Raw genomic sequence first — 25483 nt, forward strand, 5'->3', positions numbered from 1 at the left:
AAATGCATATTAAGGCATATTGGATGTTTGAACTATTGAAACAGCAGCTAAACACATTTTTAGTGGAGATCTCAAACATGTGGATCTGAGCTCATGTCCGGCTCTGGTCTCTAATCCCTGTGGATACCAGGAATCCAGTGTATTTAAATGGATTTAGTTAGGGATTTTAGCCATCCAAAATCCCTAAATCAATTCAAGTGCTACAAAAAGCTAGCAAAAACATAGTAAATAGTTCACCTGTTTGTAATTGAAGCACTGAATAAATCCAGGCATTTCTTGACTTTCTTTGGTGTTGAAGAAAATCAGAGACATCGAGGTCAGGATTTGATCTGCAGTCCAGGAAATACTGAGATGTGAGCCAGAAGAGATTGTATGAAGGTAAAGCCTCAATGGTTCCTCTAGTCTATGTTTAATACTAGCGCAATTTTATAAGACAAGACTAAATGTTTGTTCTGCAGGAGGGAGCAGAACAAGGTATGAACAGCAGATGGTGCCAGTAATTGTGCCATGTCATTTCATGTAAAAATGTGTTTATGTTTTATATTTGGCTACAAAATTAAAATGTTTTGATGAAATGTTTGAATTTCCATTTTTGTTTTTTAGAGGCTAAACTTGGACTATCCATAAAGGGCTTTAGTGTTACTAAATACTCCATTCCTTTGTATATATGAAGCTCAGTAAAAACATCCATCCATTAATTTTTTTAAACCAGTGATGCTCAAAGTCGGTCCTGCATGTCTTACTTCTCTCCCTGGTTTAACGCACCTCATTAGAAGGCATAAGACAAGAGCTTAAAAGGTTTTTCTATCACCAGATAGGGAACTAAAACATGCAGGATGTTGGGCATCTAGGTCCGACGTTGGGTACCACGTTAGTAAGGAAAGGTGACTAAGAGCTTTATGACTTTTTCAGTTTTCTTGATCAAGTTGATTTTTTAAATGCTTATAAATTGCAACACAAAGCTAATAGGATATTAATAAAATTTATTAAGTTTGCTTTGAAGTGGCTGATACCTTTGTAAATTTGTATTTTTGAAACCACCACAGAATATATTACTGAAGTTTAAAACTGTTTTTGCAAAGGATTCATGAACGATATGAATATTCATGTTTAGATGCCACATAGTGTAGACCTTAGTAAGGATGACTTGGCAATTTGTAAAACCCTGAGAAGGTGAAGAAACACAAGATGACAGTTCTGAATTTATATGCTGATTTTATCTTAGGTATGTTTTTTAACCTAAGACTCATTTTTTATCAGATTAGGATGATTTAAACTACATTTTAACCGTGGGATATGTTTTTATTATATTTAAACCTTTTTACATTGTTTACTTGGTAGCACTGTAGAGTAGTTGATTAGATTGTTGCTTTCTCTCTGGGTACAATGGCTTCCTCTGACCGTCTAAATATGAATGTTAGGTCAATAGGTCATTCTAAACTGTCCCTATGTGTGTATGAGTGAGGATGGTTTCATGTCCTGTGTGTTTGTGTTGTCCTGTGATGGACTGGAGACATTTCCAGGGTCTACCTGCTTTGTCTCCAATGCCCACTAGAGACACCAGCAACCAGAGGCTACACTGGTAATCAGGAACAGACAGTGGTGGAGTGTTTAACGAGAATAGTGATGAGCAGTAAATCATTATTTTAGCTGTTTACCTGATATCTGAAGAGGAGAGTAACCATGCATGTTTCCAGCCTGTTTTGTCACCTGAAGCCGATTTTCTACCCAATCAAACTGCAGGTTTTATTAAAATTACAACTTTAAAAACTTAAATTATTAGGTCAACCACAATTGTGCTTTTGGAACATAATATACTAAGCTTATTATAATGACAGTTCATTTCATTGCAGCCTGCTGCTGCTCCACGGCCACCATGCACAGCAGGATGCTACGTTCAGCAGCGGCTCGCAGACTTTATGGGGTGATGATGATGGTGATGATGTGACCGCTCTTTTCTGTCCCGAACTCAAGCTGAGGCTTCCCGGATGAAGAAGAAACAGAGCTAAGTGTCCAACTAACTCATCAAACTCACTAGTTCTCATCAGGGTTGTGAGAAATAAAGGAATTTGTCACAAGAAATTAGGTAGTCAGAACGGTCAAGTATGAAGTCTCAAATGTCCATGGACAGTACGTTCAGAGTCCAGGCAGCTCACAAAGTATGGACACTATGCACACGTATGTGGGACCTTAACCCTTGTGGTGCGAGGACTGAGGCAAATGATACAAGTGATATGGGTGTGGCGTCGGTTGGAGCCCCTTTGTAAACACAAGGGTTAAGTTTACAAGCCGGATTCCAAAAAAGTTGGGACAAGGCCATTTTTACCACTGTGTGACATCTCCCCTTCTCCTTACAACACTCAACAGACATCTGGGGACAGAGGAGACCAGTTTCTCCAGTTTAGAAATAGGAATGCTCTCCCATTCATGTCTAATACAGGCCTCTAACTGTTCAATCATCTTGGGCCTTCTTTGTCTCACCTTCCTCTTTATGATGCGCCAAATGTTCTCTAATGGTCAAAGATCTGGACTCCAGGCTGGACATTTCAGGACCCGGATCCTTCTCCTACGTAGTTTCAGCTGGCAGCGGCGGATGGCACGGTGGATTGTGTTCACTGACGATGCTTTGTTGAAGTATTCCTAACCCCATGCTGTTATTTCCTTGACAGTGGCATTCCTGTTTGAGGTGCAGTGACGTTTAAGGGCCCGGAGATCACGAGCATCCAGTAGAGTTTTACAGCCTTGACCCTTACGCACAGCGATTGTTCCAAATTCTCTGAATCTTTTGATGATGTTATGTACGGTTGATGATGACTTAAAAGTCTTTGCTACTTTACGCTGGGTAACACCATTGTGGTATTGCTGCACTATCTTTCTGCGCAACAATGGTGGAATTGGTGATCCTCTTACCATCTTGGCTTCAGAGACACTGACACTCTAAGAAGCTCTTTTTATACCCAATCATGTTGTCAATTGACCTAATTACTGTTAATTGGTCTTCCAGCTGTTTGTTATGTTTAATTTCCTTTTTACAGCCACTTATTGCTACTTGTCCAACTTTTTTGGGATTCGTAGACACTGTGAAATTTAGAATCAACATATTTTTCCTTTAAAATGTTACATTTCCTCAGATTAAACTTTTGATCTGCCATCTATGTTCTATTACGAATAAAATATTTACATTTGCCATTTCCACATCATTGCATTGAGTTTCTATTCACAATTTGTTTACTGTCCCAACTTTTTTGGAATCCGGTTTGTATCTTCCCTTTTGGTTCTAAACATAAACTATAAGGAAAATAAATAGCATTTATGATTGTAAGTGGAAGCAAAGATTTGCACTGTGACCTTTGAAAAAGCTGTACAAAAACAAAGGTTTCCAACAAGAAGTTAACAACCAGGCGCATTAAAGTGCAGGCCTTAGTCGCTACACTTTAAGTTAATGTTCGTGGAACAACATTTCTAAGAACCCTTCTTGCTGCAACTGTCACATCCATGACGGGCACAAAAATGAGGTTTGGTTTTGGTCAATGGTGAATGATGAGGCAAGGTATGAACTAGACCTGGTTATGGAGAGCAATTCTGTTGAAATTTTATCTGTGTCATTTCCTCATGTTGTGTCAAGATCAGAAGCTCTATAAGTATCCAGTGATTCTGCAGTGAAGGTAGAAGGTGCCTCCTGGTTAAGAAGACAGATCATCCTTCATCAGGTTTGCTGACCAGATTTCTGCTCATTTTTTAATCAATACTGTTTGAATTTTATTAACAAATATGCTTTATTTCAATTTGCCTTCAGCGTGCCTCATCACTTCATCTCCATCATGAAGTTGTCAGCTGTGTTCCTCCTGGTCTTTTCCATGGTGGCTATGACCAGTGGTCTCAGTATCATTAATTACGGTGAGTATTTATTCATCATAGAGCCATGGTTAAGTTACTAAAACACAGAAACACAAACTAACTCCAGGTTAAAGTATCTACAGCTGCCTCAGATTATGGTTCTGCTGATAAACATGATTTGCTGTTTTTTGTCATTGTTTTCTTATTTCCTAGCTGTGACTGCTTAGAACCCAAATTCTGATCCATAGTAAATATGACATATCTTCTTGTAGTATACTTTACTAAAACATAAATACTTTTTTTCAGTATATTTCATAGATTTATTATTGTAATGCCTTCACTACTCCTTGCAAAGTACACACATCATGGCTTTGGTTTGCACAAGTGTCACTGGGTTATTTATTGTCAATGAGGGATTTATCTTTTTTAATAAATGTAATGTTCTATCATCATTAATACTTATGCCACATACACAAAGGGGGTGCTGGTAAATCGGACCCAATTTTCTTAATTTTGGGAGATTGGTGATCGATTGATATTTACAGATGAAACCGATCTTCTCCATGTCTCTTATCTACCTCAGCAGAGGTCTAAAGATCAACCTCTGTTCTCTTCTGCTCTGATTGAGAAAGATTTGACTGACAGACCTGCCCAGCAGGTCATTTTCATTAAACAAGGGTCACCCATCTGTTGCCAGATCAGTGAGTTTATTGCTATATTTAGCAAAAAAAGTGTCTCTTTCAGACAAAGAAAATCAGTTTTAGCTTAACTCTGACTGGGCAGGTCAGACTTTTTAAACAATCAGCCAGAAAACAGGAATCTGTGCACCACTGACTTACACCTCTTGACTGGAAGTCTCCATTTCTTTGTCATCAGGACGACCTCACTGTCCTCTTGGCTGGACTAAAATCAACGGTCGCTGCTTTCGCTTTGTTACCACACCAATGACTTGGGCGAATGCTGAGGTGATTTCCAACAAAAATGTCTTATTTTCTTTGGCTATCTTTAATGTCACTGTTCTTGATTAACAAAACCTCAGAAAATGCTAAAATAATAGCTTACTGTTCTTCACTATTCTCATTAAACACTCCACCATTGTCTATTTTCTGTAGAAAAACTGTCTGTCCATGGGAGCAAACCTTGCATCAATTCGCAACGCGTACGAGTACCGCCGGGTTCAGGTTCTGATAAGTGCATCAAGTTGTAGTTGCAGAGAAGCTTGGATTGGAGGCTCTGATGCACAGCAGGTATTTTTCCCAGTACACTATATGTATTTATTTTGTGAAACACTGAGTGAAATGTGTCATCTGCTGAACACTTTTCTAGGAGAGAACCTGGTTCTGGAGCGATGGAAGTCCTATGAGGTACACAAACTGGTGTCGAGGAGAGCCTAATAATGCTGGAGGCAGCCAGCACTGTTTGCAGATGAACTGGTCAGGTAAGAGAAAATATCACACAAGTTCTTTTTTTCAGTTGATAAAAGGGCTTGAGGGTGAAAAGCTTATTTACTTATTCAGTAAATGATGTTTGACTCATATTTGTTCTCTTGCTTCTTCTAGGTGCAAAGTGCTGGGATGACTTGTGGTGTAATCACAATCTGCCTTCTGTCTGCGCCAAGAAACTCAGAAGACGTTGAGGTTCCCAGAGGCCTGATGTGTAAAACAGAACCAGTGGAGGATGAATGCTAGGAGTTTCTGTTTACCTGTCTTTTTGCATCTTCATAGAAAACACAAAAGATATTTCTGCATCTTTTCTTCATATCATTTCTCTCTTTAACGCAACCTAAGGAATAAAGCGACAAGCAAACAGCAGCTGAATTGTCTCTCTGTAATACGATCAACTGAATGAGTTATAGGAAAGAATCATCTTAGCAAAACTTTCTTCTGTTCTTTGGCTTAGCAAAAATAAAACTTTGAGCAATCAAAACAAAATGGTGTGTGGTTTATTCTGGCTTGGTGATATGTTTTAACAGTGTAATACACTAGTTATTACAATATAAATATCACATTAAGAACTTTCCACATTCTTAATATATAGCATTTCTGTACAAATGTGACTATTTTATTGTTCAAGCATCAAAAATATATATATTTTCTTGTACAACATTTAAAGTTCACATACAAATTATATTTCAAAAACACCCTTTTTTAGGTTTATACAACTTTTAAGTTTTGTCAGTAAACATTTTCCTCTCCCATCTCCACCGGTAAATAATGTCATAGATGTGATACTTGCACTGAGTCCCAATGCAAAGAAAAATATTTCAGAAATATATTTCATGATTCAAAATAATAATCCTTAGCAATAGCTGAAAACAAGAATAGCTTGGGAACAAGATCTGGATGAGAGATTACTGAGGGAGTTCTGGCAACGCTGCCTGGACGTATTCACACCTCTATCTGCTCTAGACAGTGTCTCATACAATTCAAGGTTTATTATCATCTGCATTGCTCTAATGATGAACTTTCTAGAATGTACCCCAGTCCGTCTGAGATCCCATGCAGACAAAGCTACTGTAGATCATATATTTTGGTGTCAACTATTAAACAGCTTTTCAGAAAACTTCTTCCTTTGTTGCCCAGAAGGTTTGCCTGATGCAACAGCTTTTCCCCATGAAAGAGTCCCACATGAGGACCCCTATAAAGTCTTTGGGTTCTTGTTTTGATTATATTAAAGTTGGAATGAAACTAAACACAGAGTTAAAATGCATATTAAGGCATATTGGATGTTTGAACTATTAAAACAGCAGCTAAACACATATTTAGAGGAGATCTCAAACATGTGGATCTGAGCTCATGTCCGGCTCTGGTCTCTAAACCCTGTGGATACCAGGAATCCAGTGTATTTAAATGGATTTAGTTAGGGATTTTAGCCATCCAAAATCCCTAAATCAATTCAAGTGCTACAAAAAGCTAGCAAAAACATAGTAAATAGTTCACCTGTTTGTAATTGAAGCACTGAATAAATCCAGGCATTTCTTGACTTTCTTTGGTGTTGAAGAAAATCTGGGACATCGAGGTCAGGATTTGATCTGCAGTCCAGGAAATACTGAGATGTGAGCCAGAAGAGATTGTATGAAGGTAAAGCCTCAGTGGTTCATCTATGTTTAATACTAGAGAAATGTTATAAGACTAGAATTAGTGTTTGTTTTGCAGGAAAGAGCAGAACAAGGTATGAAAAGCAGATGGTGCCAGTAATTGTGCCATGTCATTTCATGTAAAAATGTGTTTATTTTTGATATATGACTACAAAATTAATATTAACATTTAAGTTTGCTTTGAAGTGTTTGATACCTTTGTAAATTTGTATTTTTGAAAAGACCACAGAATATATTACTGAAGTTTAAAACTGTTTTTGCAAAGGATTCATGAACGATATGAATATTCATGTTTAGATGCCACATAGTGTAGACCTTAGTAAGGATGACTCGGCAATTTGAAGGTGAAGAAACACAAGATGACAGTTCTGAATGTATATGCTGATTTTATCTTTTATACATGTTTTTTAACCTAAGACTCATCTTTTTATCAGATTAGGATGATTTAAACTACATTTTAACCGTGGGATATGTTTTTATTGTATTTAAACCTTTTTACGTTGTTTTCTTGGTAGCACTGTAGAGTAGTTGATTAGATTGTTGCTTTCTCTCTGGGTACAATGGCTTCCTCTGACCGTCTAAATATGAATGGCAGATCAATAGGTCACTCTAAACTGTCCCTATGTGTGTATGAGTGAGGATGGTTTCATGTCCTGTGTGTTTGTGTTGTCCTGTGATGGACTGGAGACATTTCCAGGGTCTACCTGCTTTGTCTCCAATGCCCACTAGAGACACCAGCAACCAGAGGCTACACTGGTAATCAGGAACAGACAGTGGTGGAGTGTTTAACGAGAATAGTGATGAGCAGTAAATCATTATTTTAGCTGTTTACCTGATATCTGAAGAGGAGAGTAACCTTGCATGTTTCCAGCCTGTTTTGTCACCTGAAGCCGATTTTCTACCCAATCAAACTGCAGGTTTTATTAAAATTACAACTTTAAAAACATCTACAAACTTTGACTAAATTAATTTCCAATATGAAAACCTTTTCTCTGAGAAGGACTCTGGCACTGACTGGGTATATGCTCGTTTATGATGGCTGCATTTATAGATTTAAATTATTAGGTCAACCACAAGTGTGCTTTTGGAGCATAATAAACTAATCTTATTATAATTACAGTTCTTTTCATCGCAACCGGCTGCTGCTCCACGGCCACCATGCACAGCATTGTCCCGCACTCAAGCTGAGGCTTCCCGGATGGAGAAGAAACAGAGCTAAGTGCCCAACTAGCTCATCAAACTCACTAGTTCTCATCAGGATTGTGAGAAATAAAGGAATATGTCACAATTCCTACTTGACCGTTCTGACGGCCTATTTTCTTGTGACAAAGGAATTTCTCACAAGAAAATAGGCAGCCATAACGGTCAAGAAGGAAGTCTCAAATGTCCATGGACAGTACGTTCAGAGTCCACGCAGCTCACAAAGTATGGACACTATGCACACGTATGTGGGACCTAAACCCTTGTACGTGCGAGGACTGAGGCAAATGATACAATTGATATGCGTGTGGCGTCGGTTGGAGCCAATTTGTAAACGCAAGGGTTAAGTTCATCTTCCCTTTTGGTTCTAAGTGGAAATTCAATGATAAACATAAACTATAAGGAAAATAAATAGCATTTATGATTGTAAGTGGAAGCAAAGATTTGCACTGTGACCTTTGAAAAAGCTGTACAAAAACAAAGGTTTCCAACAAGAAGTTAACAACCAGGCGCATTAAAGTGCAGGCCTTAGTCGCTACACTTTAAGTTAATGTTCGTGGAACAACATTTCTAAGAACCCTTCTTGCTGCAACTGTCACATCCATGACGGGCACAAAAATGAGGTTTGGTTTTGGTCAATGGTGAATGATGAGGCAAGGTATGAACTAGACCTGGTTATGGAGAGCAATTCTGTTGAAATTTTATCTGTGTCATTTCCTCATGTTGTGTCAAGATCAGAAGCTCTATAAGTATCCAGTGATTCTGCAGTGAAGGTAGAAGGTGCCTCCTGGTTAAGAAGACAGATCATCCTTCATCAGGTTTGCTGACCAGATTTCTGCTCATTTTTAAATCAATACTGTTTGAATTTTATTAACAAATATGCTTTATTTCAATTTGCCTTCAGCGTGCCTCATCACTTCATCTCCATCATGAAGTTGTCAGCTGTGTTCCTCCTGGTCTTTTCCATGATGGCTCTGACCAGTGGTCTCAGTGTAATTCATTACAGTGAGTATTTATTCATCATAGAGCCATGGTTAAGTTACTAAAACACAGAAACACAAACTAACTCCAGGTTAAAGTATCTACAGCTGCCTCAGATTATGGATCTACTGATAAACATGATTTGGTGATTTTGTCGTTTTCTTATTTCCTAGCTGTGACTGCTTAGAACCCAAATTCTGATCCATAGTAAATATGACATATCTTCTTGTAGTATACTTTACTAAAACATAAATACTTTTTTTCAGTATATTTCATAGATTTATTATTGTAATGCCTTCACTACTCCTTGCAAAGTACACACATCATGGCTTTGGTTTGCACAAGTGTCACTGGGTTATTTATTGTCAATGAGGGATTTATCTTTTTTAATAAATGTAATGTTCTATCATCATTAATACTTATGCCACATACACAAAGGGGGTGCTGGTAAATCGGACCCAATTTTCTTAATTTTGGGAGATTGGTGATCGATTGATATTTACAGATGAAACCGATCTTCTCCATGTCTCTTATCTACCTCAGCAGAGGTCTAAAGATCAACCTCTGTTCTCTTCTGCTCTGATTGAGAAAGATTTGACTGACAGACCTGCCCAGCAGGTCATTTTCATTAAACAAGGGTCACCCATCTGTTGCCAGATCAGTGAGTTTATTGCTATATTTAGCAAAAAAAGTGTTTTTCAGACAAAGAAAATCAGTTTTAGCTTAACTCTGACTGGGCAGGTCAGACTTTTTAAACAATCAGCCAGAAAACAGGAATCTGTGCACCACTGACTTACACCTCTTGACTGAAAGTCTCCATTTCTTTGTCATCAGGACGACCTCACTGTCCTCTTGGCTGGACTAAAATCAACGGTCGCTGCTTTCGCTTTGTTACCACACCAATGACTTGGGCGAATGCTGAGGTGATTTCCAAAAAAAAATGTCTTATTTTCTTTGGCTATCTTTAATTTCACTGTTCTTGATTAACAAAACCTCAGAAAATGCTAAAATAATAGCTTACTGTTCTTCACTATTCTCATTAAACACTCCACCATTGTCTATTTTCTGTAGAAAAACTGTCTGTCCATGGGAGCAAACCTTGCATCAATTCGCAACGCGTACGAGTATCGCCGGGTTCAGGTTCTGATAAGTGCATCAAGTTGCAGTTGCAGAGAAGCTTGGATTGGAGGCTCTGATGCACAGCAGGTATTTTTCCCAGTACACTATATGTATTTATTTTGTGAAACACTGAGTGAAATGTGTCATCTGCTGAACACTTTTCTAGGAGAGAACCTGGTTCTGGAGCGATGGAAGTCCTATGAGGTACACAAACTGGTGTCGAGGAGAGCCTAATAATGCTGGAGGCAGCCAGCACTGTTTGCAGATGAACTGGTCAGGTAAGAGAAAATATCACACAAGTCCCTTTTTTCAGTTGATAAAAGGGCTTGAGGGTGAAAAGCTTATTTAATTATTCAGTAAATGATGTTTGACTCATATTTGTTCTCTTGTTTCTTCTAGGTGCAAAGTGCTGGGATGACTTGTGGTGTAATCACAATCTGCCTTCTGTCTGCGCCAAGAAACTCAGAAGACGTTGAGGTTCCCAGAGGCCTGATGTGTAAAACAGAACCAGTGGAGGATGAATGCTAGGAGTTTCTGTTTACCTGTCTTTTTGCATCTTCATAGAAAACACAAAAGATATTTCTGCATCTTTTCTTCATATCATTTCTCTCTTTAACGCAACCTAAGGAATGAAGCGACAAGTAAACAGCAGCTGAATTGTCTCTCTGTAATACGATCAACTGAATGAGTTATAGGAAAGAATCATCTTAGCAAAACTTTCTTCTGTTCTTTGGCTTAGCAAGAATAAAACTTTGAGCAATCAAAACAAAATGGTGTGTGGTTTATTCTGTCTTAATGTTGTTCTGTTTTAACACTGTAATACACTAGTTATTACAATATAAATATCACATTAAGAACTTTTCACATTCTTAATATATAGCATTTCTGTACAAATGTGACTATTTTATTGTTCAAGCATCAACAAGATAAGTTTTCTTGTACGTTTCACTTTTTTAGATTTATACAACTTTTAAGTTTTTGTCAGTAAACATTTTCCTCTCCCATCTCCACCGGTAAATAATGTCATAGATGTGATAATTGCACTAAGTCCCAATGCAAAGAAAAATATTTCAGAAATATATTTCATGATTCAAAATAATAATCCTTAGCAATAGCTGAAAACAAGAATAGCTTGGGAACAGGATCTGGATGAGAGATTACTGAGGGAGTTCTGGCAACGCTGCCTGGACGTATTCACACCTCTATCTGCTCTAGACAGTGTCTCATACAATTCAAGGTTTATTATCATCTGCATTGCTCTAATGATGAACTTTCTAGAATGTACCCCAGTCCGTCTGAGATCCCATGCAGACAAAGCTACTGTAGATCATATATTTTGGTGTCAACTATTAAACAGCTTTTCAGAAAACTTCTTCCTTTGTTGCCCAGAAGGTTTGCCTGATGCAACAGCTTTTCCCCATGAAAGAGTCCCACATGAGGACCCCTATAAAGTCTTTGGGTTCTTGTTTTGATTATATGAAAGTTGGAATGAAAGTAAGCACAGAGTTAAAATGCATATTAAGGCATATTGGATGTTTGAACTATTGAAACAGCAGCTAAACACATTTTTAGTGGAGATCTCAAACATGTGGATCTGAGCTCATGTCCGGCTCTGGTCTCTAAACCCTGTGGATACCAGGAATCCAGTGTATTTAAATGGATTTAGTTAGGGATTTTAGCCATCCAAAATCCCTAAATCAATTCAAGTGCTACAAAAAGCTAGCAAAAACATAGTAAATAGTTCACCTGTTTGTAATTGAAGCACTGAATAAATCCAGGCATTTCAGTCCAGGAAATACTGAGATGTGAGCCAGAAGAGATTGTATGAAGGTAAAGCCTCAATGGTTCCTCTAGTCTATGTTTAATACTAGCGCAATTTTATAAGACAAGACTAAATGTTTGTTCTGCAGGAGGGAGCAGAACAAGGTATGAACAGCAGATGGTGCCAGTAATTGTGCCATGTCATTTCATGTAAAAATGTGTTTATGTTTTATATATGGCTACGAAATTAAAATGCTTTGATGAAATGTTTGGCTTTCCATTATATTTTTGTTTTTTAGAGGCTAAACTTTCACTGCATGAAAAGTTTGATTTTCAACAGCTAATGACACCTAGTTCTGCCGTGCGCATGGAGATTGAGGGCTATCTGCAAGAGGTTTTTGTCAGAGTGGAAAATTGTAGGGCACTGCCAAGAATGGTCAAAAACGCTGTGTGTCCGTGTTCCCCTTTCAACCCCCTCCTCTTGGCCCTAGGAGAGGTTTTCTTATTTAAATGTAGCTGCTGAGAGCCATGCAAATCCAAATCAGCTGTTGAGGACTGGCCTTTTGACTCTCATTCCTGTTGTAGCTAACCCATTTTACCTTCTGTTCACCTGTATACTAGGTCCAGGACCTGGACAAAACCCCTCAGTGTTATAGACTTTTGTTAAACGTGATCTTACTTTGACATTCCTCCCATTTGAAGATTTATCATTGCACAACTTAATCAAAAATAATAATAAAAAACATGTTCCATAATGGTTCATTGTACAAAAAATATTTTTGTCAATATTATTCAAACTAAATTTTAATGTTCACTGATTGCTTTAAAGACCCAGACACTGGACGAAAAGTGGAATTTTCGACAGCTATTGACACCTAGTTCTGCCGTGCGCATGGAGATTGAGGGCTATCGGCAAGAGGTTTTTGTCAGAGTGGAAAATGGTAGAACACTGCCAAGAAAGATCAAAAACGCTGTGTGTCCGTCTTCCCCTATCAGCCCCTTCCCCTTGTGCCTAGCAGAGGTTTTCGTATTTAAATGAAGTTGCTGAGAGCCATGCAAATGCAAATCAACTGTTGAGCACTGGCCTTTTGACTCTCATTGGCCTGTTGTAGCTAACCCATTTTACCTTCTATTCACCATGAAGTATGTTTGGAGAAAGAATACTAAAACAATAATCCATCTTATCCATTAAAATATATATTACGTGTGTTAGGAGCACTGAAAAACTTGGTTTTGGTTGAATTGATTATATAAAATAAGAATATGCATGAATACATACAATAGACTTTTGTGAAACGTGATCTTACTTTGACATTCCTCCTATCTGAATATTTATCTTGTGATGGGAGGAATTGGACAACTTAATCAAAAATAATAAAAACAACATGTTCCAGAGTGGTTCATTGTATATAAAGTATTTTTGTTAATAATATTCAAACTAATGTTAATGTTCACTGATTGCTTTAAAGACCCAGAGTCATGCTATATTGGACCCAGAGTCACGCTATATTGGAGTGGTAGTGACACCATTCCACATCACAATACAGGACTTAAGAAACTAGATGATTAATCAGTATTCAGTTGCTTAACTCTCGAGTTTAAATTGAAGAACAAAATGGTTGAAAGTTTGTGATACCTTCTGATAGAGTATAAACATTTGTATTCTTTTTTTAACATTTTGTTAGTTAAGCACTAAATATAACTCACGGATGATGAATCATTATATTCCGTACAAACTAAAAAGGAGACATCTCAAAGTAGAATTGAGGAGGACGGATATAAGGACGGAGCCATGAAGCCGGTATGCATTATGTACATCACTGAGTTGATTCCCGATTGTACAATGGCTGGTTGAAAATAATTTTAACTTATTTACTTATGTATTTTTGAGAAAGTGATGTATTTGTTACAATATTTTTTTTATTTTATATTTATTTCCACAGACACTCCACAGAATGGGAGTCACATTTGTGTCAATCAGACTCTTCAGGAACGTTCTGATGTCCATGATGAGGACAGAGATGCAACTGTGTGTGAATATCTACTCTTTGAGAATGTTGATATTTTATGCTTCAATGTTGTTTATGTACATAATGTAATTATGCTATGTATTGACAATGCACAAAAATGTTTTCCAGCTGCATCCAGGACCTACTGCCAGTCATCCAGATGTTGGTCAAAAAAGAAGCAGGTAAGAACTAGAGATGTCACATTTCCTTGAATGATTAAAGTACTTTAAACATATTAAAATCCATCAAAGCAAATTATCTGCCTCAGAGTTTGTTGAATTATGTTTTACTATTTATTACCAACTGCTTTTAATTCTTTTTTTCTTCCAATTGTGTCCAAGTAGGCCTGTCGCGATAAACGATAAATCAATTAATCGCACGATAAATTAAACCTATCAACCTCATTTTAATTATCGGCTTTATCGTCTCTTCCTGCCTTTTTTCTTTCTGTTGGTGACACTGATTGAAAAACGGCTCAGCTCCGGTGCTCTCCACTGACCCTCCCTTCCTCATTTCCTTTGTGTAACGTCCAGCGCACACTACACGAGTTGTCGGCCCATTTTCTAAACCTGAGACACACATTAGCCGAAGAAATCCCAGGTATAACAGTTCGATCGGGTTCGTCGTGCTGTGTGGTGTCCAGCCACATGGGCACAAAATAATGTCTACCCAGCTAACTAATTTTAAAATCAGGCATTAATCAATGCTTTACTAGAATCTACCTGTGATGCATGTGGCTAGAGTCAGCGTAAAATCCTGACTGAATGAAAATCATTATAACCTATTTATGTCACGTTAACGATGAACAGCTGAAAACTTACCGGGTTCATCAACTGCGGTAGCAATTTGGCTCCAACTCCTCTCCTTGTCATTTCTATATTCTTTGCACAAAATGTTGAACAAATAATAATGCTGTTTCCAAATATCATCTCCGATGTCCGCTGGATTTCGGGTTGCGCCGTTTCAGCTGTTTGGGATTCCCCTCCGTAATTTCCCCTCAGAAAGCGCGGAAGAGAATCCGAGCTTTCTGATTGGCTACCTGTCACATTCAGCTTTAAGCTCCCAGTCGGGGAAAACCCCTGATTTAGATCGGAGCGACCACCACGATCTACCGTAACACACCACACACTACAGGATGATCGGCTACGAAATCACCAGCCACAATCTTAGATCTGCCAATGATCTAAGATTGTCATAAGAGGAAAATAGGGACAAAAAATTGTGTAGTGTGAACTATTGCATTAGGTAGTCAGATGTGCCCATCTTCTCTTTTTAAATCTAGTGATTACTGAAGGATAATACAGACTTCATAATCTGCACTCTTTTGGTTGAATGCAGTATTTATTTCCACTTTGGCTTTATGTTGTTTAGTTTTTATTCAAGTATGTTTTTTGTTAATGGAGACTTAGAATCCATTTTATTTTTGTTTTTGGTTGTTTTGTTTATTTAGTTTATCAGTTCCAGTGTTATGTGTTCTTTTGAAAATAAAGTGTATCTATCTATGGCAGGAAATTGCATGCATTATTAGTCATTTCCATTAAATCAGTGTCAGAAGGTCTTGAAACAATATTATCGTTTATCGCAATAATTTTTTTAGACAATTAATCGTCCAGAAAAATTTGTTATCGTGACAGGCCTATGTCCAAGTGTTTTCTTTTTTTCATTAAAGTTTTTATTTTCTACAAGAATGTTATAATATAATGTGTTTTGTTTTTTTGTTCTTTAGTTTTAATGTCTTATGTGTGCATACTAAGCTGGAAGTTGCCAAACAATTTCACTGTAGTTTCATAATGACACAAAGATGCCTGTAGCTCATAATGATTGTCTGTTCTGTATTATCAGCTGATGGAGGAAGGCAGAGAGTACTGGCAGCAGAGGAGGTGGCATTCTGGGAGGATGGCAGCTATGAGGGGGTGTCAGGATGGACTGTGGTGAGATTTAGACCCCAAGTTCCCCCAATCAGGAGCTCAGTGAAGTTAGGACTACACTACAGGAAGAGACGTCAGGTCTAAACTACAGGAGAAATATCAACTCTACACTACAGGAGAGACGACACAAGAAATGGACAAGTATTTATGGCTTATTTTGTGTGCAGACAGTAAAAAATAAATAAAATGAAATAAAGAAAAACAAAATTTTGTGCTTCATTTATGTTCCTCATATGAACATGTTGCATATAAGCAATATCAAATGAATCTACTTTAATACAGCATTTATTTTTTATATAGATTTTTTTAAATACAGCATTAAAAATATTAATAATTGGGGCGGGATTTATTTATAAAGACGTAAGTGCTGTCCAACGGGCCCACATCAACCAACCAATCACATGTCAATGATGAACTGTGATGTCATTGTTTTGCATTCAATGACTGAGAATCCACGTGGGTCTGCTTTAGTGCCTTTGCATATGCTAGGCTGTTCGTATGCTATTTAGAGTCGTTAACATTTCCCGCCAGCCCGCTCTCCCGCATCTCCACTCCCCCCTCCTGGGATTCCGCAATCGACAGATTTCGACTCCGGCGAGTGAAAATGCAAACTGACGATTGCTGTCGATATCTGTCGCTCACCAGCTGCGTTTGTGTCAGAATACAGGGTCAAAAATCCCACTTTTCATGCAGTGTTGGACTCAGTGGCGCAAAAAGTGGGTATGCAGCGCATGCAACGCATAGGGGCGCAGCACCAGAGGGTGCGTCAAAAGCCCGTCTGGAGGGGGCGGAGCGCAGATCATGTTTTCCCATACACTTCAGCGTGTCTTACGCTCCATCACCTCGCTCACATAATGAGGTAAGTGTAGCGCATTTTTACCCTTCACGTATCATCATCTGGGGGGAGTAGAATCGTCGTCTCGGGGGAGGAGAAGGGGGGGTAGAGCGAGCGTATATTTTCTACGCTCCTTCACCCTGACGTACGTACCATTCTTCGTGGGGGTGGGGTGGGGGGAGCCGATTTATGTTTTTGCATCCACCTGAATAATGTGTAGTTGCGCCCCTGGTTGGACTATCCATATGTGTTGCTAAATACTCCATTCCTTTGTATATCTGAAGCTCAGTGAAAACATCCATCCATTAATTTTCTTACACCAATGGTGCTCAAAGTCGGTCCTGCATGTCTTACTTCTCTCCCTGGTTTAACGCACCTCATTAGAAGGCATAAGACAAGAGCTTAAAAGGTTTTTCTATCACCAGATAGGGAACTAAAACATGCAAGATGTTGGCCCTCTAGGACCAACTTTGGGCACAACCGTAGGAAGGAAAGGTGACTGAGAGCTTTGTAACTGGCTCAGTTCTCTTGATCAAGAGCTGATTTTTTAAAAAATGTTTATAAATTGCAACATAAAGCTAATAGGATATTAATAAAATGAATTAAGTTTCCTTTGAAGTGGCTGATACCTTTGTAAATTTGTATTTTTGAAACCACCACAGAATATATTACTGAAGTTTAAAACTGTTTTTGCAAAGGATTCATGAAGATTATGAATATTCATGTTTAGATGCCACATAGTGTAGACCTTAGTAAGGATGACTTGGCAATTTGTAAAACCCTGAGAAGGTGAAGAAACACAAGATGACAGTTCTGAATTTATATGCTGATTTTATCTTAGGTATGTTTTTTAACCTAAGACTCATTTTTTATCAGATTAGGATGATTTAAACTACATTTTAACCGTGGGATATGTTTTTATTATATTTAAACCTTTTTACATTGTTTACTTGGTAGCACTGTAGAGTAGTTGATTAGATTGTTGCTTTCTCTCTGCGTACAATGGCTTCCTCTGACCGTCTAAATATGAATGTTAGGTCAATAGGTCATTCTAAACTGTACCTATGTGTGTATGAGTGAGGATGATTTCATGTCCTGTGTGTTTGTGTTGTCCTGTGATGGACTGGAGACCTTTCCAGGGTCTACCTGCTTTGTCTCCAATGCCCACTAGAGCAGGGGTGTAAAACTCCAGTCCTCGAGGGCCGGCGTCCTGCAACTTTTAGAAGTGCCTCTGCTGCACCACACCTGAATAGAATAATTAAGTAATTAGCAAGGCTCTGGAGAACTGAGGAGGTAATTAAGCCATTTGATTCAGGTGTTTTGTACCTGTGGCACATCTAAAAACTGCAGGACAGCGGCCCTTCAGGACTGGAGTTTGACACCCCTGCACTAGAGACACCAGCAACCAGAGGCTACACTGGTAATCAGGAAAAGACAGTGGTGGAGTGTTTAACGAGAATAGTGATGAGCAGTAAATCATTATTTTAGCTGTTTACCTGATATCTGAAGAGGAGAGTAACCTTGCATGTTTCCAGCCTGTTTTGTCACCTGAAGCTGATTTTCTACCCAATCAAACTGCAGGTTTTATTAAGATTACAACTTAAAAAAAATCTACAAACTTTGACCAAATTAATTTCCAATATGAAAACCTTTTCTCTGAGAAGGACTCTGGCACTGACTGGGTATATGCTCGTTTATGATGGCTGCACTTATAAATTAAAATTATTAGGTCAACCACAAGTGTGCTTTTGGAACATAATAAACTAAGGTTATTATAATTAGTTCTTTTCATTGCAGCCTGCTGCTGCTCCACGGCCACCATGCACAGCAGGATGATAAGTTCAGCAGCGGCTCGCAGACTTTATGGGGTTGATGATGATGGTGATGATGTGACCGCTCTTTTCTGTCCCGCATTCAAGCTGAGGCTTCCCAGATGAAGAAGAAACAGAGCTAAGTGCCCAACTAGCTCATCAAACTCGCTAGTTTCATTAAGATTGTGACAAAGGAATTTCTCACAAGAAAATAGGCAGTCAGAACGGTCAAGTATGAAGTCTCAAATGTCCATGGACAGTACATTCAGAGTCCAGGCAGCTCACAAAGTATGGACACTATGCACACGTATGTGGGGCCTTAACCCTTGTGGTGCGAGGACTGAGGCAAATGATACAAGTGATATGGATGTGGCGTCGGTTGGAGCCCCTTTGTAAACACAAGGGTTAAGTTTATCTTCCCTTTTGGTTTGAAGTGGAAATTCAATGATAAACATATACTACAAGGAAAATATATAGCATTTATGATTGTAGGTCAGTGTTTCTCAACCTTTTTTGGGCCAGCAACCCCCAGCCTTTATCCAGGTCCCTCACCGCCCCCCACCAAAGTATTTGCAGGCTACTTTGCACTGACCATTATTTTATTATTAATGTTACTATCACTATTGTAGATGTTTTGATTTTTAGTCTTGTTTCTGTATTTATCATCAAAAATAATTTCTCAGAAAACAATGGGAATAGAAATTATTTTCATAGGTGTCTACGAAAAATGCAATGAACATTCAAGTTAAAATTTGTAGGCCTAACAGCAGCCAATAAGAGTGGAAAAAATATTCTTACATTGTGCCATTTTCTATTTGTTAAATATTCCACAAAATGACCAGTTAAAGATGTACAAGATGCCAGATTAAACTTTGATCTATTTGCAAAATGACTGAGCTCTGCAACATTAAAACATGGATAGAACTGTAACTACATTAATCATAACTCTTCTCTTCAGTGTTTCTGGTGGAGGAGCTTTGTGCTGAATTCAGGAGAATGGGACATCAGAGTATCAAAATTTCACCCACGTGGCATTTATTGTGCAAACCAGAGCTTCAGGAGGGGCATCATGTATCGTTTATTGACGCTCACCATCATTAGTCTTTACTCATCACCTGCTGCGCCGCCTAATCATCATGTGTTTCACATTATGTGTTGATTTTTCACTGTTCAACGTCGGATTTTCTGTTTTTATGCCATAATTCACATTTAGTTCGTCGCTCCGTTTAACGTCCCGCTTCTCCTGTTTCAGAGTTTTGCGCAATGTGCGCATCGTTTTTTTTTAACCCCCTAAGGTGTGCAGCGTTCAGGAAGCATATCGATGTGTAAAAGGCAGACTGACATAAACCTTTTAAAACAACGGAAACAATTTCGATATTCTGATTATTGAAATTTAAAAGTGCTGTGGCACCGTTGTTCTATCACACCCGTGTCATAACGGACCACTTACAGCACCGGTGTTAACACTATAAAATGAACGCTCTCTATCGAGGTATCACGCATGGAGGGATTTCTTTATTTAAATGGGTTCATTTTTCAGAGGGATAGAAAGTGAGGGTATCGTGATTTTAGTAAATACATGTTTACAAGAGAGATTTTCTGTTGTCCTTCCATGGAAGCGGGCAGCCTTCAAATGGAAATAAAACACCTTTTAATATAAGTTACTGCTTTGACATGATCACAGCACTGCCAAAACATATGTACAAAAATACCAGACAAAGTGAATCACAGCAACGTCATCAGCCGGTGTAACGCTGAACTGTTGGTGAGCTGTGTTAGCGCAGTGAAGCTACCAGTAGCAGCAGCGGAGCTGCGCCAAGAAGCTACAAACACTGAATAGAAGAAGAGCTGCCATCGATACCGTTGCAGCCAAGCATGTTTTAATGTTACACAATACAGTTTTACCAAGTTGCTCAAAGTCTAAACTGGTATTGTTGTGCATTTAAGGTGTCATGTTCACCTTCGACCCAAGGCCCCCCAAAGAAATCTCAGCGCCCCCCTTTTGTAAAAATTTCCGCCAGCGCCCCCTGCCGTCCTCTGAACGCCCCCCGGGGGGTAGTACCGCCCATGTTGAGAACCGCTACTGTAGGTGGAAGCAAAGATTTGCACTGTGACCTTTGAAAAAGCTGCACAAAAAAACAAAGGTTTCCAACAAGAAGTTAACAACCAGGCGCATTAAAGTGCAGGCCTTAGTCGCTACACTTTAAGTTAATGTTCGTGGAACAACATTTCTAAGAACCCTTCTTGCTGCAACTGTCACATCCATGACGGGCACAAAAATGAGGTTTGGTTTTGGTCAATGGTGAATGATGAGGCAAGGTATGAACTAGACCTGGTTATGGAGAGCAATTCTGTTGAAATTTTATCTGTGTCATTTCCTCATGTTGTGTCAAGATCAGAAGCTCTATAAGTATCCAGTGATTCTGCAGTGAAGGTAGAAGGTGCCTCCTGGTTAAGAAGACAGATCATCCTTCATCAGGTTTGCTGACCAGATTTCTGCTCATTTTTGAATCAATACTGTTTGAACTTTATTAACATGTATACTTTATTTCAATTTGCCTTCAGCGTGCCTCATCACTTCATCTCCATCATGAAGTTGTCGGCTGTGTTCCTCCTGGTCTTTTCCATGATGGCTATGACCAGTGGTCTCAGTATCATTAATTACAGTGAGTATTTATTCATCATAGAGCCATGGTTAAGTTACTAAAACACAGAAACACAAACTAACTCCAGGTTAAAGTATCTACAGCTGCCCCAGATTTTAATAAGATTTTCTTATTTCCTAGCTGTGACTGCTTAGAACTCAAATTCTGATCCATAGTAAATATGACATATCTACTTGTAGTATACTTTACTAAAACATAATACATACTTTTTCTTCAGTATATTTCATAGATTTATTTATTGTCATTGAGGGATTTATCTATTTTAATACATGTTGCATCATTAAGACTAGTGCCATTTACACTAGGGGTCACTGATAAATCAGTCGGCCGATAAATCTGCCCCAATTTTCTTAATTTTAGGAGATTTGTGATCGATTGATATTTACAGATGAAACTGATCTTCTCCACGTCTCTTATCTACCTCAGCAGAGGTCTAAAGATCAACCTCTGTTCTCTTCTGCTCTGATTGAGAGAAGCTTGAGTAGCAGGTCATGTTTGCACATTTGCAGTAAACAATGGTGACCCTACTGTTTGCATTTAAAAACAGGCACTCATCTGTTGCCAACTCAGACCTATTTACTATAGTTAGCAACATTTGAATGACAAATGAAAAAAAATCAGTTACTGCTTTAGACAGAATCAACCGGCTAGCGTTTTTAAAGATTGCGATCGGCAAGAAATTTGCAATTCATGCACCCTGACATGTACTTCTTGACTGAAAATCTCCATTTGTTTGTCATCAGAACGCATTCTCTTGCCCAAGAAATCTATTTCTTGTCCTTGTCGCTGGAGTCAAATCAACGGTCGCTGCTTCATCTTTGTTGCGAAACCCATGACTTGGGCTGCAGCCGAGGTGATTTCCAACAACAATGTTCTATTTTCTTTTGCTCTCTTTTATTTTACCATTTTTAATTAAAACCCGGCTACTTCTTCAGAAAGTTTTATGTTTTTGTCTGTAGAAAAACTGTCTGTCCATGGGGGCAAACCTTGCTTCAGTTCACAACATTAAAGAGTACCGTCAGATTCAGGGTCTGATAACTGCAGCAGGTTACGAGACCAGTGAAACATGGATTGGAGGCTCTGATGCACAGGAGGTATGCTTTATTTTATTTTAATTAAATTTTTGCATTTTGTGAAACACCTAATGTCATCCACTGAACACTGTCTTCCAGGACAGAACTTGGTTGTGGAGTGATGGAAGTACTTTGCAGTTCACACACTGGTGTCCCAAACAGCCTGATAATTTTGCACGAAAACAGGAGTGTTTACAGATGAACTATTCAGGTAAAAGAAAATATCATGTCTGTTTTTTTTAGTTAGCAACATGAATGAAGTTGAAAAGTTAATTCACCCTTCCACTGGCAAGTTCTCTAACCGGCTGAAGTGCGGTTGGTTTTACACCAGACAGTGAGCTTTTCCATTAAATACTCTGTTCCTCACTATTGTGGGCAGGAGTCCACAGCAGCACTCAGCAATGAAAATTCTGGTTCTGATGGACTAAAATAAACCCGGCTATTTCATTTTGTCTTATAGTCATTCATTGCTGGCACAAACATAGAGATAAAGGCTCAGATCAGCTGATTATTTTTGCTATGCATATAAATATAATTACATTCTGGCACTTTGTGTTTTTTAATATGAAACCTTTTAGATTTAGTCAATGCAGTCAAAAGGTGTGAACCAATACCCATGCATAAACTTTATTATTATGAATATTGTCTGCAGTTTTCAGTGATATAAATCATGAGCCAATCAATGAATGTGGTCAGCTGTCAATCAAACGGTTTCGGCGCTAGTACTACCTCTGAAGTAGGTAGGACAGCCAGGCTGAGACGAGCCGGGTTTGCTGACGGAAAACGGATCCGGCCGAGGCAGACTGAGACCGGTTAAATTCGGTCTAGTGGAGAAGTGCCTATACTCTGCATGTAAACTTTTCAGTTGAGAAACATGCAGTCATACCAGAAGTGTACATTTACCCAAGTCATTCAGTTTAGGACAGATATTCCTGATAATGACAAAATGTACTGAAACTTCTGAATTTGAAGAAAAATGTAAATAGAAATAATTGTGTTCTTGTTCTAACTAAAGGCAAGAAAAATTTGGACTTAAACTTCCGATAGTGTAAAAAAATTGTTTTGAACCGTACATTTACTGCATTAACAACAGGACCTCCTTTTACTTTTTTTGTGGCAATAAGCTTTAGTTCATCATCCTTCCCAAACATTTTATGATATAGTGTTAGGTCATTTAGTGTTTTCTATATATGATGTTGGACTGATCTGTTATGTTGCTCCTAGGCGGCAAGTGTTGGGATGACACGGAGTGTTCTGCCAAGAAGCCTTCTGTCTGCGTCAAGAAATCCTGTCCATTCTGAGGTTCCCAAAGAGGCCTGATGTGTAAAACAGAACCAGTGGAGGATGAATGCTAGGAGTTTCTGTTTACCTGCCTTTTTGCACCTTCATAGAAAACCCAAATGATATTTCTGCATCTTTTCTTCATATCATTTCTCTCTTTAATGCAACCTAAGGAATGAAGCGAATAGCAAACAGTAGCTGAATTGTCTCTGTATTAAGATCAGACTGAATGAGTTATAGGAAAGAATCATCTTAGCAAAACTTTCTTCTGTTCTTTGGCTTAGCAAGAATAAAACTTTGAGCAATCAAAACAAGATGGTGTGTGGTTTATTCTGTCTTTGTGTTGTTATGTTTTAACACCATCATACACTAGTTATTACAATATAATTATCACATTATAGTAAAGAACTTTTCACATTCTTTGCCATGTGAAAGTCTAACAAACCCCACTTGCTTTTGACAAGTGGATTAAAGAAATGCTGCAGTCAGAAAAAATAAGGTACAGCAAAATGAGATGCTATGAAAAGTTTACAGAGAACTGGTCTTCATTGGCTGAAATGGTAAAACTTTTCAAAGACTATTGGTAGCTTGTGCCCAATTTAGTGGCTTCTGCACACGTCAGTGTGATATGGAGGTAACTGCCCCATCCCCCCTTTTTATCGTCTTTAATAATAGATGTATATGTATTTATACACACGTTTATATTGTCTATTTTCTCTTTTTTGTGTTTCATTCTGTTGGAGACTGAATATGGGGTAGCTTTCTTTATGTTTAGTTAATATGTAATTGAATTATATTTTACTCCTTTAGGTGATTTGAAACATATAAGTAAAAAACAAATCTTGTTTTGATTATTTGAAAGTTGGAATAAAAGTAAGCGCAGAGTTAAAATGCATATTAAGGCATAGTGGATGTTTAAACTATTAAAATAGCAGCTAAAAATATTTTTAGAGGAGACATGTGGATCTGAGCTCATTTTCACAGTTGGGGTCTCAACTCGTCTTGAAATAAAATGCTGAGTCCTCAGTGCCTGAGACCGAGACAAGACCGAGATCATCAAAAAATGGTCTCGAGACCAAGACCAATCTCGAGTACTACAACACTGATTTCTGTATAAATTAGATGATCTTACTGTTCAAACATCACATAGTGTTAGATCAATATGTTTTCCTGTAAAACATCTCATGTGTAACTTCTTACATTATCGCAATGCAAAGTTTGTTAGAAATGGATGGAAGTTCAGTTATAATTCTGTAACTAGTTTGGTTTTCTTGATTAAGAGCTGATTTTTTAAGTAAATACAGCAACACAAATCTTTTGGACATTATTCATATCAATCAATGCAGTTGGCTGTTTCATTTGACAAGTTAATGTTTTTGAAAGCATGACAGAATATCTTACGGAGATCTAAAGAGTTAAATTCTTGCCAAGACCTTTTGAATATGCATATTTAGATACCACAGTGTGAAGGCGAAGAAACACCAGGTCTGAATTCATTTTCTGATTTTATCTGTTATGTGTTTTTTCAACCTGAGGCTTTTTAACAGTTTATCAAGAAAATCCAACAAGCTGCATTTTACTGCATGATTATGTTTTAATTTTTTTATGTTTCCTGTTACTTGCCTCTTCCCCAAAGTAGAGGCAGGTGGAATACTGAAGAACTATAAACGATTATTTTAGATGTTTGCCTGATATGTGCACGTTTCCCTTTATGGCAGCATATTTTATCACCTGAAGTTAAACATTTCCCTAATCTCTGCAGTTTTTATTAAAGCTACAATTTACAAACATCTACAAATCTCAACCAAATAAGTCCCATATATGAAGATGTTTTTCTGTGAGAAGGTAAAAAAGAATTTACATTCCTTACTTTGAATGAATAAAC

The 25483-nt window shown here is 38.1% G+C and overlaps 2 protein-coding genes and 2 long non-coding RNA genes across 5 annotated transcripts in view; 3 read left to right on the forward strand and 1 right to left on the reverse strand.

Moving 5' to 3' along the window:
- Positions 1-25483, reverse strand: part of LOC145548954 (uncharacterized) — a 120645-nt gene that overhangs the window by 82755 nt on the left and 12407 nt on the right. The gene's annotated exons all lie outside the window — the stretch shown is intronic.
- Positions 3601-5768, forward strand: LOC145548688 (ladderlectin-like). The gene is made up of 6 exons (XM_081599597.1): positions 3601-3710; positions 3797-3897; positions 4714-4802; positions 4950-5084; positions 5164-5275; positions 5397-5768. The coding sequence occupies exons 2-6, from the start codon at positions 3822-3824 to the stop codon at positions 5471-5473; spliced, it is 489 nt and encodes a 162-aa protein (XP_081455723.1). The 5' UTR covers positions 3601-3710; positions 3797-3821; the 3' UTR covers positions 5474-5768.
- Positions 8843-23912, forward strand: LOC103460935 (type-2 ice-structuring protein-like). 2 transcript variants are annotated; one of them, XM_081599596.1, is made up of 6 exons: positions 8843-8952; positions 9039-9139; positions 21988-22097; positions 22204-22338; positions 22417-22528; positions 23542-23912. In XM_081599596.1, exons 2-6 carry the CDS (start codon positions 9064-9066, stop codon positions 23616-23618), a joined length of 510 nt encoding a protein of 169 aa, XP_081455722.1. In that variant the 5' UTR covers positions 8843-8952; positions 9039-9063; the 3' UTR covers positions 23619-23912. The 2 variants fall into 2 exon arrangements, with proteins under 2 accessions (XP_081455722.1, XP_081455721.1); XM_081599595.1 differs by lacking the exons at positions 8843-8952; positions 9039-9139 and adding exons at positions 20954-21057; positions 21144-21244.
- LOC145548689 (uncharacterized) lies at positions 9931-11005 on the forward strand. The gene is made up of 4 exons (XR_014084689.1): positions 9931-10038; positions 10187-10321; positions 10401-10512; positions 10634-11005. It is a non-coding gene; the product is annotated as an uncharacterized LOC145548689 (long non-coding RNA).

This window comes from Poecilia reticulata, chromosome 18, assembly GCF_904066995.2.
Source record: "Poecilia reticulata chromosome 18, P_reticulata-male-v2, whole genome shotgun sequence".
In the NCBI taxonomy this organism is placed as follows: domain Eukaryota; kingdom Metazoa; phylum Chordata; class Actinopteri; order Cyprinodontiformes; family Poeciliidae; genus Poecilia; species Poecilia reticulata.